The sequence below is a fragment of the Bacillus rossius genome, chromosome 11, assembly GCF_032445375.1.
Source record: "Bacillus rossius redtenbacheri isolate Brsri chromosome 11, Brsri_v3, whole genome shotgun sequence".
NCBI lineage: Eukaryota > Metazoa > Arthropoda > Insecta > Phasmatodea > Bacillidae > Bacillus > Bacillus rossius.
In genome coordinates, this window is record NC_086338.1 from 12,832,841 (window position 1) to 12,849,877 (window position 17,037).

The 17,037-nt window shown below is 35.3% G+C and overlaps 1 protein-coding gene and 1 long non-coding RNA gene across 4 annotated transcripts in view; both read left to right on the plus strand.

The window, feature by feature from the left end:
* LOC134536648 (uncharacterized) overlaps nucleotides 1-17,037 on the plus strand; it is a 166,270-nt gene that overhangs the window by 80,760 nt on the left and 68,473 nt on the right. The gene's annotated exons all lie outside the window — the stretch shown is intronic.
* Nucleotides 9,011-15,487, plus strand: LOC134536647 (uncharacterized). 3 transcript variants are annotated; one of them, XM_063376454.1, is made up of 5 exons: nucleotides 9,011-9,195; nucleotides 9,725-9,867; nucleotides 11,233-11,631; nucleotides 11,707-11,837; nucleotides 14,678-15,487. In XM_063376454.1, the coding sequence occupies exons 1-5, from the start codon at nucleotides 9,026-9,028 to the stop codon at nucleotides 14,789-14,791; spliced, it is 957 nt and encodes a 318-aa protein (XP_063232524.1). In that variant the 5' UTR covers nucleotides 9,011-9,025; the 3' UTR covers nucleotides 14,792-15,487. The 3 variants fall into 3 exon arrangements, with proteins under 3 accessions (XP_063232524.1, XP_063232526.1, XP_063232523.1); XM_063376456.1 differs by having other exon boundaries at nucleotides 11,233-11,442; nucleotides 11,566-11,837; XM_063376453.1 differs by having other exon boundaries at nucleotides 11,233-11,837.

Here is a 17,037-nt window from a genome sequence, read left to right on the forward strand (position 1 = left end):
AATTGATTTACCTTAGTTTGGAATTATGGAGGTTTAGTGTTCTATTAGCCCTAACTTGATGGTCGGATCCCAAAAGAATGCCGTAAAACCGATAGCCATTTGAGAGGAATGTGGTAGGCGCTTGTTTAGAGAGGGGTTGTGGGAAAACTCCTTGGGACTGATGGCAGATCAGGGGCCCTAAATATTGTGTGATGCTGTAAAACCAGTGCAGGGGAAAGCCTGGTATGCTTAAATGTTATTTGGGCACAGGTTATGTAAACCTGGGGTTCCATGGGATTTAGTCATGTTAGCTTCTGTGGGATAATTGTATTTCCAGGTTTCATAGTAAATTCAGAGTTAATTTTTGGTTTTCTTAAAATAATAATATTTTTATTTTTTTAGATATTTGATTTGGGACAGTGAAGACAGATCCTAAGGAATAAGAGTTGTCAGGATGTGAGAAGGGGTGGTAGACCTAAAGGGTACAGGCACCACAGAGGGAATTTGCATTACATAATTAAGCATAAGGAAACTTGAGAAATGTTGTTGTTGGGTTGGACACCTATAAGAAGAGTATAGGCAGATTTTTGATTGTTATGAGATGTCTTATTTAATTGAAAAAAAAAGAAGAGGGTTTTAAGAAGCAAATTAACATTATTGTTATATTATTAATGTAAAGAGATTAAGAGGTAAAAAGAAATAAGTAGTTTTTTAAGTAAGTACTAAAGTTTACATATAGAAAGTAACTAAGAATGAATAATGAGTTAAATCTTGTGTAAAAGTTTGTTTATTTTGGTAGGTTTTGAGTCATAAGTAATTTTTTGGAGACAGAATTTCATTGGCAGGAAGTAGTAGAAACTTTTGTGAATATTATGGTAACACAAATAATGTAATGAATAATAAATAGATGGTAGGTCTTAAGTTAGGATTAACATTTGAAGCAGAATTTTATTGAGAAGAAGGAAAATAAGTATAAAAAAAGAAAGAGCACTTTATGGTAAATAAATTTTTTTTTTAAAGTAATAAACAATAAACAAATTAGTTTTGTGTTGCAGAGGAAAACACTTTTTTTTCCCTAATGAGTTACTATGTTTGTGCCTGGTACTTAGTTCTGTAAAGTAGTGTTTCAGAGACTGTGGATAGTGATGCTGGTCGCACTCCAGGGAGGACCTGATGCAACCACCAGTTGATGCTGTTTCGAGTTGTTGTTCCCACCAGACGAAAACAATCAGATGTTTGTTGCATACAGCATTGCATGTTGTTAAGGTGAAAGTATTTTTAGATTTTTTTTTTATTTGTTGAATTTTGGGCTAGGATGTTTAATACAGTTTTTATTTCAGCATCCATTGATTATTAAATAGCAGGCGGGACCAGAGCAGTACTTCCTAACAAACCCTTCAGGAAAATTAGAATTGCAATGCATGAAACATAACAATGAATCTTAATTTTTAGGAAGTGGAGACATTCTCAGAGCTTTGGATAGAGAAGTACCCTGTGATTGTCGTGTGTATTTAAACCAAGAACTTAAAATTAACGAGTTGTATCCACGTGATTCTTTAACGAAATCTAAATTTCAATTAGTACATGTAATACCAGCTGCTTGGACGAAGTTACGCAAATTGAAAATTTTCCCTCATACTACGTCAACACATACAGTTTTTCCATCTTTAATGGATTGTTTAGATGAAAATTGGCCAACTTTAATACCACATTTAAAACCCCTTTAGACCCAATTCATTTAAGAGAACCAGAAAACGTACCTAGATTTGTTACGAAAAACTTGCAGAGTATTGCGCTTTCCATTGTAAGTAGTGTCTTATTATTAATTATTGTTAAAAATCCATATCTAGTAGGTATTGGAATGCTACCAAGAGTATCCGCCTTGGACAATAATACTACCCTTGGCATAGAAATAAGTGTAACTTTGATTATTATGATTTGGAATGTTGTTATTTCTGTTACTAAAATATCTGAGGACTCTGAAACCCCTCAGTATACCTGTATAAATGTCAACTCCAGTAGAAAATTCTGTTCCTTCTACCATTGGAAAGGTAGAATTAAAAGACATACTAGCCAGAGATAATGGTTGTGTAGCTAAGTTATCCAGTGAAACTGGTGAGGAATTGAAAGTAACCATTTCCGTTTGTGATGATCAGTAGTAAATGAATATTGTTCCATGTAAAACTTTATCTATGATTAGAGAATTAGAATTTGACTAATGTTGATGTGAAGGGGCATGCGCCCATAAATAATTTTTATAGAACCAAATAACGATCGAGGGAGAATACCAGGTTTAATAAGGGGAATTATGACGTCAGGACTAATCATTGAGAATGTGGGTGGGATCCTTTCCTTATTCCCTTTTCCACCATAAATCCCCCCCCCCCCCCCTTGTTGAGTATTATGCAAGAAGTGACATTGATAGTTATCGTCAATATAAGAAAATGACTTTTGAAGAGGACTTGTTGAGTGCAATTACGAAGAGAGTGCGGTGGTGCAGCTCCATCCAGAATACTGGTCCCTTCTCGAGTTGGGAGAAGGCGCGTCGTGAAGGGTCAGCCAGATACTGAGTGGGCCAGTTGGGAGACGAGGACCTTCATGTACCCAATGCTGCTGGCTGACGCTCAGGTCGTCGAATCGTGTGGTGAAGCACGATTACCAGGAGTATCAGCGGATAGGGAGTGGCCATGTCCGAGGACAGTGATTACTCATCGCGGTATGGAAGACTAGACTAGAATTATCCGTAGTTTGGAACTACTAACCGAACTTTCAAAGCAAAGTGTATAGCAAGACAATGCCAGTGTAGTTATAAACTTTCAACCTACATGCGGACACATTCAAGTTTATGTTAATTTTCCTATTAGGTACCTTGCCTTATCCTTCATCCACGAAATGGGGGGTAGGCTTTTCAAGATGTTAAATATTGCAGATGAGTTAGGAGTTTGGTTTATGAATAGTTACTTGTTTTAAGAATCTTTAACAGTTTTTTTTGTTGATACCTGGTATGACCCTCCTTGGTTAGTTGTGTTGATCTCTTGACTAATTCTTGATAAACACATTAAATACGTCATTAATTTAAAGAATTAATTTAAAGAAGATAATTTAATTGTTTGATTTGTTCATTATTAATTTGATATTTGAAAGTTTTTTTTTGAGTTGTTTGTAATTGTATGACTCCTGAGGCTTCATCAGGCTGTGTAATCCGCACAGGCAGCGACTCGCGCTGTGGCACTACTTCCATTACGCAACTAAACAGAAAACTATAAAAACAGCATACTTATACCAACTCGAATCAGTATAGTGTTATGCGTTGTACACGAAATAAGGTACAAAGAGGTGGAGGAATAATAAACTCTGTTATTAACAAGCTTGAAGCGGTTGTTGAAGCGGTTGTTGAAGCGGTGGAAGGTTTAGGATTTTTCCCGTATAAGGAAAATGCTGATGTGATACCTCCTAGCGAGGCCAGGGCCAATTCGGTGTTTGTGTTTGACAATATAATGTGTGAGAAACAAGGAATCATACAGCAGTGTTTTTCTTTGGGTCGACACGCACATGTTGATTGTTTTTACCTAGGTCAAACTTATGGCAGAATACCTAAACATTTGCTTCGTGATAATGCGAATGTTATCGTGCTTTTCCGCATGGATATGCTTAATTTGCGACATGCCTACGATGATCATGTAAACAGTGATATGCAGTTTCGCACGTTTAAGGATATGTGCTTCTAGTGTTGGAAAAATGAACATGGTTTTATTTTTATCGTAAAGGATTATCCTTTACTTAATGGCAGGTATCGTTGTGGTTTTGATCATTTTATTGTAGCGAGTCATTGAAGGATGTCTTACAGTTTGGAGGTGGTCCTCTGAAACGTCAGCTTGACTCGTGTATATCTCGCGATCTTGATGGGAATTGCGATTTGGGCGGAAAACTTTTAAAGCTTGTGGGTATGCCAAAGGATGCTGGGGATGGCGCGAATAAACATTATATTGACTCGGTCGCGAGTGTATTCACTCGCACGGTGACTGAGGAGCTGTTGCGTCGTTTTACGGAGCTCAATGCATCGTTAATCAATGTACGGGATGTGCAGGTTGGTATTATCGAGTTTTTACGTAATATGGAGGTGAAGGAGCAGCGGTCTGTGGATCAAATCAGTTCTCGTCTGTCAGTACTGCCAACAAAGTTGTGTGATATGTATGCTAATTTGTTGGAGAATAAACTCAATCTATTTGAAAATACGATTATAGAAAAGGTAAACAGAATCTTGGCGGAATTGGTATTGAAACTTACCGCTAGTGGCGCTGACATTTCGCAACGTGTTTCTCAATTGGCTCGTACTATTAGTCTGTTAATTCGCGTTTGGATAAGCTTGGACAAGTCTCGTCGCTCATGCAGTCTATCCCGCAACATTATATTGTTCGCCGCCGATGTTTGGGAGTGTTGCTTTCTCCTTCCCCTTCCGGCCACACGCCGCATCGGTAAACACTTTCACTAGCGTCTCATCCAGACGCATCGCGGCTACCAGTGTGAGAACATGCTTGCAGCTACACAACATTTGTTTTAATTTATTTTTGTTACACGTCGCCGGGGTGGGTGGGGTGCGTTCCGGTGAGGTTTTATTTTATGTACGCTTATTGGTACATGTCGCTTCACACTATTTGGTTTATTTCTATCGATCTTGCCGCATCTACATTTTTTTTTAAATTACTTAACGCTACGTGTTAACTGTAGGGGTCCTAACTATGCTTAATACATCACTGCTCGCCGGCACACGAGCGAGGCTCTCAGCACGGCGTTTGTACTCGACGTAAAATAATTGTAACTATGCTTAATACTTAACTATCTTTACAATATTATGAATTTTTACTATGCTTAATACTTAACTATCTTTACAATATTATGAATTTTTACTATGCTTATTACTTTTTGAACATGATCTACCACAATAGAAGTCCTACATTTTTTAACTATGCTTATTACTTGGCGTGTTGCACAAGTGCTACCACTAAAGACATTATTATGCTTATAATATGATGTGGGGATTATAATTGCGCAGTTTATGAGTGACGCTCCAGCGGGCAACATCTCGCTCTCTGCGCAGGATTTTTTGAGGTTATGTTTATTTAGTCATAGCTAATATGGCGGTGTTTGTTTTAGACATACTCTGGGGGTTTTTAAGCATACTGGGGCTGGGTGCTTTAAGAATACAACATGGCGGCGGTTGTGGAGTGGCGGGGCTTTTAAGCATAGCGGTTGGAAATTAAACATGGCGGGTGCTTTCAAAATTTAACCTTGGCGGCTTAAGCATACTTTTCCAAATTTAACCTTGGAGTCTTAGGCATAATGGTGGGGGTTTCTTTTCGAAATTTAAACATGGCGGTTGGAAATTAGATATGGCGGGTTAAGCATAACTAGTATGGCGGGAATTGCTTTAAGCATTTTTTTTTTCGACATTTTATGGTTTAAGCATACAATATGGCGGCGGTTGTGGAGTGGTGGGGGTTTGCTTTTCGAAATTTAACGGTTTAGGCATAGCTAGTATGGCGGCATTATTTAAGCATAATTTTTCAAAATTTAAAGACATGGCGGCATATGTACGTTATTTATTTCCCCATACTTCATCTGGTCCCGTGGTCTAGTGGTCAAGGCATCTGCCTCCTAACCTCGACGTTACTGCGTCCCACGGATCGAATCCACCCACCGCCCAGGATTTTTTGTATACAATTCCCGCCTTCGGAGCGACGGTGGTGCGCTCCAGTAACTAAAGGCTGAACTAAGATAGCGGCCTCCAGCAGACGGAAAAATAGATGGCGGCCTCCAGTGGCTGCGTTGGTGGTGCGCCCTGGTAGTGTTGATTTTAAAGACATTATTATGCTTATAATATGATGTGGGGATTATAATTACGCAGTTTAAGAGTGACGCTCCAGCGGGCAACATCTCGCTCTCTGCACGGGATTTTTTGAGGTTATTTTTATTTAGTCATAGCTAATATGGCAGTGTTTGTTTTAGATATATTCTGGGGGTTTTTAAGCATACTGGGGCTGGGTGCTTTAAGAATACAACATGGCGGCGGTTGTGGATTGGCGGAGATTTTAAGCATAGCGGTTGGAAATTAAACATGGCGGGTGCTTTTCGAAATTTAACCTTGGCGGCTTAAGCAGACTTTTCCAAATTTAACCTTGGCGTCTTAGGCATAATGGTGGGGGTTTCTTTTCGAAATTTAAACATGGCGGATGGAAATTAGATATGGCGGGTTAAGCATAACTAGTATGGCTGTAATTGCTTTAAGCATTTTTTTTTCGACATTTTATGGTTTAAGCATACAATATGGCGGCGGTTGTGGAGTGGTGGGAGTTTGCTATTCCAAATTTAACGGTTTAGGCATAGCTAGTATGGCGGCATTATTTAAGCATACTTTTTCGAAATTCAAAACATGACGGGTTAAGCATAATGTTGGGGGTTTGCTTTAGGCATACATCATGGCCTCAATTGTTTTAAGCATACAACATGGCTGTTTAGACATAGCTAGTATGGCGGCATTATTTAAGCATAATTTTTTGAAATATAAAGACATGGTTGCATATGTACGTTATTTATTTCCCCATACTTCATCTGGTCCCCTGGTCCCCTGGTCCCCTGGTCAAGGCGTCTGCCTCGTAACCTCGACGTTACTGCGTCCCACGGATCGAATCCACCCACCGCCCAGGACTTTTTGTATACAATTCCTGCCTTCGGAGCGGCGGTGGCGCACTCCGGTAACTAAAGGCTGAAACAAGATGGCGGCCCCCAAGGGGGTTCTGGGGCAATGTTTACATTTCAATGTTTACATCGGTCCCAGAACCGCCTTACTGCCCCTACTGGGATTCTCTATGGGGTTTAAAATGTGGTGACATTGGAGTTTCAAACTGTAGAAAAAAATAGGCTCAGAATGTATGTACAATGGCAGAGAAACAATGACAACTTAAGATGTCAGGTAGAGAGTATGTTATATAACTTACCTAATGAACCAGAAACTTGTGAAAATAAGTTACTTGATAGTTCCCCAGTTTCAAATACAAACATTTTATTGCCTACAGCAGTGGAGGAATTTATAATGTTGAAGAAATAATACAATCGTGTGATGGTACTCAAAGTATTCCAATCGCTCTGTTAATTTTGAACACAAGTGAAAATCGTATATTTAGTTCTTGGCAAGAAAGTAATTACAAAAGTTTATATCTAATAACTGTCGATGGAAACTTGCATAAAGAAGTTTCAAAAATTTCCCCAACACTTCTTTGCCAGTTTATGTTGAACGGTCTATTTAATGTAACATACATACATTTGCAAGTAAACAATGCAGTAACAGTGTTGAAAAAGTGCAAAATGCCCAAAACGATGCTCCCTGCAATGTATCAGAGAAACCAGATATTTCAAAAAGTTTGAAAAACAATCTAAAAACTATAAAGTCATTTCCTATTGCTTATGAAAGCTTCTCAATATTTGATACAAAGTTACCTACTCTTTCCCCCAGCATTCGTCTGTCACGCGTTGATACAAGTAAAATTCACTGCTCCCTCAAAGATGCACTGATGGAAAAATTGAATATTATGTGTGTGTATAAGTTTAAAGAACTACAACTGCGTTCCAAAGGAAATGCAGTTGACTATGCTCACTGCCCAGATATTCAATGTCAAAATAAGTACAGAATTTATATTTCAAACCCAACATCAGGTACCTACGTCATACAAGTCAGAGCTAGGAAACAAATGCAAGAGCTTCATGAGAGGAGGACATGGCAGGTACGAGGTTTGCAGCAGGAGCAGTAGAAGGATAAACTAAAAGAACAAAGAACAACTGCTTTTCAATCATGAAACTATTAAAACCATGAGTGAAGATATACTTAGGTTCGGAAACATGCAAGATGTTAAAAGTGTGAACGTCATTATAAACCAACCAGTAGTTTATAGTAATTAATAATGTTATTTAATTTCAAAATTTGTATATATTTATTTGTGAAGTATTGCCACAACTTGTGTTTTGGGGAACCTTCTTCTTTTTCTTCTCATTGTACTTCATAGTAACTTTTAACAACGATATCTTTGGATTTAAAAATATGTATTTGCCTACTTCCTCTATTTTTGCTTTGAATTACAAGGTCGATGGAGAATTTTTATTAGGAATGGTGAATTCGAACGGCGAGCATGAAAGAAAATTATAAGCAGCAAACTTGACTGAGACTTCGAGAAATGTACGAATCTAAAAATTATATAAAACTTATAGTTCATCGCTACATCCAGCGCCGCTGTTCCTGTGGAGTCATCATCAGGAAGATCGAGAACTAGGACATCACTACGTCAGTACGAATGTAGTTACTGAGATCCACAGTTCACGGTATAAAGTCCATCCACGGTAACCTCCTACTTTTTTAAACGAACCTTTGAAAAAACACACCAGGATGCAGCATGTTTGGTTCGTTTGCAAAAATACCTTCCATCATATGCATATTAAACATGCATTAACACTAAATTACCGTATAATGATGTTAAATAAAATTTTACAAAAAAAGTAACTATCTATGTACAATATTATTAATATTAATGATCTCGCATGTGTGTAAATGAAACAGTGAGAGAAGTGGTGTGTTGGCAATGATTAGAACGAAATAGTTCCATAGCCAAAATATATATTTTTTGACTTTCCGCATGTATTTAAGAATTTGTTTGGGTATTTGTTAAGTTTGAACATTTTTTTAAATCTCTGGAGAAATAAAAACGTTATGTTAACGGTAAAAAAATATTACGTGCCGAAACCGTGGTCGCGCATTAATAATATTAATAGTCACTTGTTTGTTTTCTCTTTCAGCCGTTTGTCTGCAGTCTGCACTCTTTACGCCATATTGCAGTGTGTTTTAATATATTACTGACCGTGAAATAACGTACAGTTTGTGTTTCAGGATTTTGTGTTAATATTGTGTATTTTAACTTTGTTATATTATTTATTATCTACTATTGTAATGATGGAATTTGTTATCGTTTTGATATTTTGTGTGGTTCTTGTGATTGCTATAATGGTAATTGGTTCCGGGATGGGGAAAGCTACTTCTTCGCAGCGTCAGATGGACATCATTAACGTCGCTCAGAACTTATATGTTTTAATTAGGAAAGGCGACTTGAAGAAATGTGACGTTACGCAGACGACCGCGTTTCTTCTCAACATCGCAAAGTCAACTGTTCTCAAGTAAGTAGGCTTTTTTCGTTTTCATGCACGTAAAAAAAATATCGACTGTGTCCTAAGTATTGTCGGCCTGTGTTTTAACTCACGAGGTTTTTTGTGTTTTATTTCCAATTTATATTTTTTGGTGTGAGACAACACCGCCATGTGGCGTCTCTGTTGAAAAGTTAACCTAAAATCATATTAGGCCTACTCAGGTCCTAACAATAACAATATAGGCACTTTCAAGTATTTTTATGGGTGTGATACACGTTTGTTTATAACGATGTTTATAAACTTTATGATAGGTTTAACTATAACATAAGGGAGTGATTTTATAATTTGCATTTAATTAGTTTTTCATCTGTTTGGGAGATCACAAAATAAATAAAAAAACACTTCATTAATTTCGTGGACAAAGTCTGTCATGTTTCCATTTAGTGACCACAAAGCAAATATTTGTGACAAAATGCCATATTTGGAACACTGCCTAACTGCGTATTGTGAACGGGTCCCCGGAAAAGTGTTATGACAAATGTTTTTTTTTTTTGGTTAGGTACTACAAGAAAGACATTGAAGAAGTTTCAACACCAGGAAAAAAGAGGAAAAAAAGGCCACAGGAAGGAAAGTCACTTGACACAGTCGACGATTTCACAGTAAATGCAATCAGGAATGCAATTTACAGGATGTACGCTGAAGGTAAAAATTTGATACTGAAGAGTAGTTTCAATATCACTGGGGTAGGCCCTACTTAATTGTATTCATTTCATATATCCATATGCAGATTGACCGGTTCAGTTTTTTTCCCGATATCATCTGTCCTTTAAAAATACTTCACATTTTTGGGTGGTTTGTTAGGTTTCTTTATTGATATGGTATTGATATATAGAATATTGTGCAACATATGAAATAGGTACACGTCCTTTTAAGGTTAGGTTAAAGATAGAAAGAAAATTGTTACATTCTAAAACTACAAGTAATGTTTATATCGTTATACAAAGTATACATATTAAATAACCTCAACTTTTATGATGTATCAGAAGGTTAAATAATGACTATTTCCAGTATCAATAATATCCAGTTGTGCGCTTTAGCAGTAATTGGTTACAAATTAGTGAGTTGTGGTCTAAGCAAGCATGGTTATTAAAAAAAAATTGGGATACTTAATTGGCTAAATTGTTCTGTGTGGCAGGGTCCAGTACAATATATATTCTATTGCAAAATAGTGTCATGCCCCGCCTAACCCTTTAGAAAATATAGGGGTATTGTTATTTTATAAACAATAGGCCTACTTCATTGTAATGAAGTATCATATGAAAACACAACTTAGCCAGACAAACTGTGTGTTAGTGTATGAAGTAACAGAAGGTTATAAAACAGTAAAAGTTTAGTATCGCGTATCCGATTCGATACATTGATCCTGATCGCATGATCCTGCAAATATTGATCCTGTGATTGATGATGCTTGCTTTTCTAATTTATTACGTTTAAAAATCCTGTACAAAACCAAAACTAAAAACCTGTGAAGTAGTAATGAGTTATGATTTAAAGTTGAATAATAATGAAAATATATATGTTTTATTAAACTTATGATAATTATTCTTGCTATACCACAATATTTGATTATGTTCAGGATCTTTGATCTGAATAAATGAAAAAAAGCATGCACCACACGATCAATAGGATGTACAGGTTCATGCATAAAGATCTAGGGATCACATGGGATACACGATACAAAACATTTACCTATAACACAGTGTAGAGCTTGTAACTTATTGATTGCTAAATTGAATGCTGAAATACTAATGTTTTACACAACTTCAATACAAACGCGCAATATAATCGTCATATCATTGCAGACAAAAATACTGCAATGTAGAATTCCTCTAAGCGAACTACAAAATTTAAATTAATTTAAAAGTATTTTTGAAATGTAAGTTTATTAAAACTATTTAATAAATGTAAATTGTGCACTTAAATTATCTTCTACGGGGTTGTGGTTTCGCTTAGTTTTGTGTACCTCTGTTATTTCATGTATTGTTAATGTATGCAATAAATTTACAGGTTTGAATGTTACAGTCGACACCATTTTGAAAGAAATCAGGGAAAGACAAATAGATTATTATGGTGGAAGATCAAGTCTTCATAAATTGTTAAAGAAGATGGGATTTTCATGGACAACTGTTGATGGACGAAAAGCTTTGATAGAGAATGAAAACATAGTATTGCAGCGAATAGATTTCTTGAGAAAGTATAAAGAAGAAAAAGAAAGAGGTGCCAATTTCATATTGGTTGATGAAACATGGATTTTCCAGAGAGGCAAGGCATTAATTTATTTGAAAATTTGTTCTGTGGTCCAATACAAAGTATTTCATTTCCATTTCATATATTTTTCAGGAACTGTATCAAAGTCATGGCAGGACAAGAGTCTACAATCTGCGAAGAGACGTACTGTTGGAGATGGTAAAAGGTTTATTGTTGTTAATGCTGGAGGGCGCACTGGCTTTGTGCCAGGAGCAGGATTACTTTTTGTTTCAGGTCAGAAGACTGCAGACTACCATGGCGAGATGAATGGGGAAACTTTCTTGATGTGGTTTGAAGACATGTTGGTGCATCATGAGGAACCCAGTGTCATCATAATGGACAATGCTTCATATCACAGCACCCAGGTATGTGCAATGGTAAAGCAGTGTCTTTTTATTGCTCAAATTGTAATGTGAAAAATTTACATGTGTTTATTATTGTGTATAAGTACGAATATTCGAGACTAATACATTTTGCCAGCAATAATTGTTATCTTAATAGTATGCCTACACTACATTTTTATAAACTATAATGTTTGAGCTGAAATTGATTACACACACACACACACAGATATATATATATATATATATATATATATATATATATATATATATATATATATATATATATATATATATATATATATATATATAATGTAATTGAATTACATCGTAGTGCAAACTAATTTAGTAGAGGGTTTGAAATACCAAATAAAAAATTTTTATTGCAAATAGCATTTGAAAATGACATAATTACTTGTTTGGTAAAAGGACCCACTTTATGAATGCTCTGTTGCCCTACTTAATAAATTAAAATAATATTTTCAAAAAAATTTCTAGTCACTAAACTAACATGCTTTGTTAAATTTAGAAATTCATTACGACAATATGCCAAAACACATGTTTGCTTTGCATAAGTACAGTAGAACCCTGTTATAATTTGTTTTTAAGGGGCTACAAGAAAAAAAAACATAAGCAGGAAATTCAATTTAGTACTTTTTAGTGTGGATTTATTGCCAATGGACTCAACAAGCTGCATAAAGATATATTTGATGCTCCAATTTGCTTGTAGCAAGCCAAAAACAATTTTTCTTTAACATCATGGTGCTTCCAGCTTCTATCTGCTTTGTCTTTACTTACACATTGTCTCATTGCTATAAAATTGTCTCATTTCTGTATAATTGTCATAATTCACGACAGTGTTTACAGTGGAAATGCTTAAGTCCAGTTCTTTTGCCACTTGAACATGTGATTTAAGTGAATACATTTGAAAACACACAGAATGGCTAAAAATTTATGAATTTATTTGTTTTCCAAGGGTTTCAACAGGCAGTTAACTGCTAACATACACATATACATAGACAGTATAGACAAAGGCTTTTAATTTTTTTCGTCTTCTAAAATTTTATGAAGGAAACATTACAAGCACGAAACGCATAATTTGTGAAACATTATATCCAGGAATTAAATACATTGTCCTTAAAGGGAAAATATTGGACTTGAAAAATAATACATTATAGGCAGGAAAACTTTATAAGCAGTAAAATTGTAACAGGGTTCTACTGTCATGAATTCTTATCAGCTACTTGAGTATTTAGTTAAATGTTGGCATAACGTAGGTTGAGAAAACGCCTACAACGAACTGGACCAAGGATGCACTGATCGCGTGGCTGGAGAAGAATGAGATAAAACATGAAAATAATTTGTTGAAAGTGGAGCTGCTGAGAATAGCTAAACAAAACAAGCCCCGAATACGGTATATTATTTCGTTTTTTTTACAGCATTTCTTTAAAAGTGAGATAGTTGCAAAAAATTACGTATACGCCTTGTTCTAGCACACTTTTCAGATATGAGGTTGACGAGTTGGCTCGTAACTATGGCCACGAAATTCTACGACTCCCACCCTATCACTGCCACTATAATGCAATCGAACTAGTTTGGGCTCAATGTAAACACCATTACAATAGTAACGTGGGGCGGGCCAAGAGATTTGACAATGATGCAGTTGCAGCCATCTGGAAAGAGGCTCTTGATGCTTCCACACCAGAGAGGTATTTTCATGTTGCATGACCAATGGGGTATTCCTTTTGAAGTAGAAATTGTTTTATTTTCCTGTAGAACATTCCTCAAGCTTCAGCAAAACCCTTACCATACATTTTTACATAATACGTAAGTATTGTTGCCTAGCAGCCTGGTCCTACCATTCCTTTTGATAACTTTGTGTGCTAGTGTGTGTATAGTGTGATTATCATTTTGTGTATATTCATATACCAGTAATACAGTTTTAAAACAATTGGTAAAAATAAGTGGTTTGAATTTGTGTAGTTGTCGTTTTGAAAATGTGTTGCATGTATGTGTTTGTGTTCGTGTTTGTGTTTGTGTTTGTAATTTTATTCCCATGTGATTCATACATATCTGTGTAGTTTCTAGATCTAACAGTGGTGACTTATTTGCAAGGTTTTTTTTTTTTGTAATTGCAGTCCATTTGCAATTGTTTCATTTCCATAAATAGTTTTGTATTTATTAGTAATTGTGATATTACTTTCTGTTATGCTTAATCTTGTGTCAATGACTTTAAAGTTATGGTGGGTTCAGTGCTGTAGGCAGATTTCAATATTCAGATAAAATTTCAACGTAGAGAATTTTGAATATTTTCATCTAGCGAACTTGAATAGGTATTTACACATGTAGTTCTTGCACATTAGTATTTTCAAAAGTTATGTTATTATAGTGAAATACATATACAGTAAATCATCAAAACTATTCAAAAAATTAAATTTTCGCTATATCTCACTGTTTTTGTCTGGGATAAATTTTAACCAAAAACAAACACAAAACTTATGAAATAAATATTTTATCATATGCATTCTAAGCCTTTATTGATAACATAGAAAATATTTACAGCTTTATTATATCTTGAATAAACCACTATAAATTTTTTTTTTTCAGATAACATAAAACAAAACATGTTACTTCAAGTATTAAATCATAGCTTTGATAGTTGAGGAAAACACATTAAATGAGTTTTGTTGTGTTTAAAAATAGTTTCTTGTGGAGTGAGTTCAAAATTGTATGTAATAAAGAGCATGCCATGCATTGTTTACTATGCCGTTTTGACAGAAACAAACATATTTTGTTATAGAGTGGTTTTTGCTATAAACAGGTCATTTATATAGAGGTTTTACTGTATACATTAATTTTTTTAGATGGGCGAGGTGTGTGGATCACGTGGAGAAGCTAATTCAAGCAGACTGGGAGAGAGAAGTCCACATAGACAGCGGCACCATTCCTCCACTCATCATCCACCTCGGCGAGGATAGTTCAAGTGAAGACAGTGACAGCGAAGAATTTGAGGTTACGACACAGCAATTAGATGGAGACAGTGAAGTACTGGCAGTTCCTCTTGATGATTTACCCGGGTGTTCTTATTGAGGTCTGTATGTAATAAACACCTGGGCAACTGTAAGTATTGGGGTTTGAAACATTTTTTTTTCTTTTATGCATTCCCATTAAGTATGTTGATTACTGGAACTTTATGTATTAACTTTATATTACACATATTATGAAATTAATAATAAATTTCATTTCTGGATTCGTATAGGTGTATGTGAAACATTTTATTTTGTTGTGTGTCTTCATTTTTCAGTGAACTTACTTGGAAAACAAAAAGCCAGTCCCCATCCAGGGCCATAAATAAATAATGCATATAAGTGGTATAGAAATTACTGTCAATTCTTTACCACAATTTAACTGTTCATAAAATTATGATTTTGTCTAATAAGTATACTCAGGAAAATGTATACAACCATATTTTTATTTGTGGCCTTAACCGGCAAAATGGTAGGGGTTTATTAAATAAAAGAAGAAAATTCATTTTTAAATGTTTTCATTTGAATTTGTTAATTTTATTAAACCTTCAATCCTTAGTCTTTTCCAGATTGCTTAGATGGACAGCCATATGTATAATTTACAATACTTTTTTTTTTCAGATGCAGAAAACTGTGTTGAACTGTACTAAAGGATGATATTTATTGCTTACATAAATGTTGTAAATTTATATGTTCTCCTAAAAATTTACTTTAAATTATATGTTATTTCTTTAGCTAACAAACTTATTTTTTAATATTTTTACCATTGGGTATCATTAATGTTATGAACATATACATGTATACTTAGATCATATTCAAATTACTTTTATATATATATATATATATATACACACACATACACATACACACACACACACATTGTTTTGACAGCTGGTGATTGTAAACAAACCATTTGACATTTGTCACATGGCAATGTTTTTGTTTACATACGGCGGAAGGATACATAGTGACATTAAAGTAGATCCGGTGAAAAGCAGGGCTTCAGAAAAGTAGGAGGTTACCGTGGATGGACTATAGTTGAAATACCATATCTTAAGGTTGTATTGTCCCTAACTTGCGGCATATTCTTAGGTAACTATGAACTACGAGAAATTTTTACATCTTTCCAACTCCTCAAGCTTATAATTAGGAGCAGTACATAACCCGACAGCAGTTTATTAATCTTATGTCTGATTCACCTACTTACACCCATATAACCTGAGATACTAACCGAAGAGTCCCGATTGAGCTAAAACTTTACTACATTTGAATATAGCAATATTCGTAATATCAAGTTTCAAGATGATATTGCAATATAAATATTAAATTTTATTTGAAGAGGTGTCCTATTACACAGGTTGTGCAATATTAATCTTTTAAACCATTCTACTGAATATAGTTATTCTTGTAAAAATTCCAATTAGAATGTTGTAATGTGAAAACAATATCATTTCCAGTAATATAACTATTCATATTACAACAGTGAATTGTTTGCATTATCATTGAAATTGGAATAAAAATTAAGATTAATGATAAGTATAATTTTGTGTTTATAAATAACACAGTGGATCACCTTAACGTAACGTGTTACTGATTGTTATTGATTCACCACCAATAATCATAAACATATACTCAGAGATCATATAAGTAGTATAGTTTGGGGGCTCCGAGATCAGGGTCCAGGGGGTGGTGCCTGTGGTGCCGACCGCCATATTGGATTGTGACGTCACGGCGGCCATCTTGGATAGTTGTGACCTTGACCTTTGACCTTGACCTTTGACCTTGATCTTGACCCCGGCGGCCATTATGGATCCGCCATTTTGTATGACATAATTGTGTGTTCTTGAAAATTCCGGTGATGCGTTTTCCGCCATTTTGAATGATCACGTCACCGTTGAAATTTTCGTTACGGCCGCCATCTTTAACTTTTTTATTTATTATCCGATTTCAACGAAATTTTTTTTTTAAATTTATAAAAAAATTTAAATAATAAAAATTTAATAAAAAATATTTAAAAATTGTACTTTTACGACACGGAGTTCCGAGTCCTCGGTACGAATCCGGTGAGGGCAAAAAAAAATGGCGACCGATCCTTCCCCCGTGGTGGGTGCTGGCAGACTGACCCCCACCACTTTTTACCATGTACATATACGAACTTACAAACCCCCCACCTTACCCTCCCCCTCACCAACGCTCCT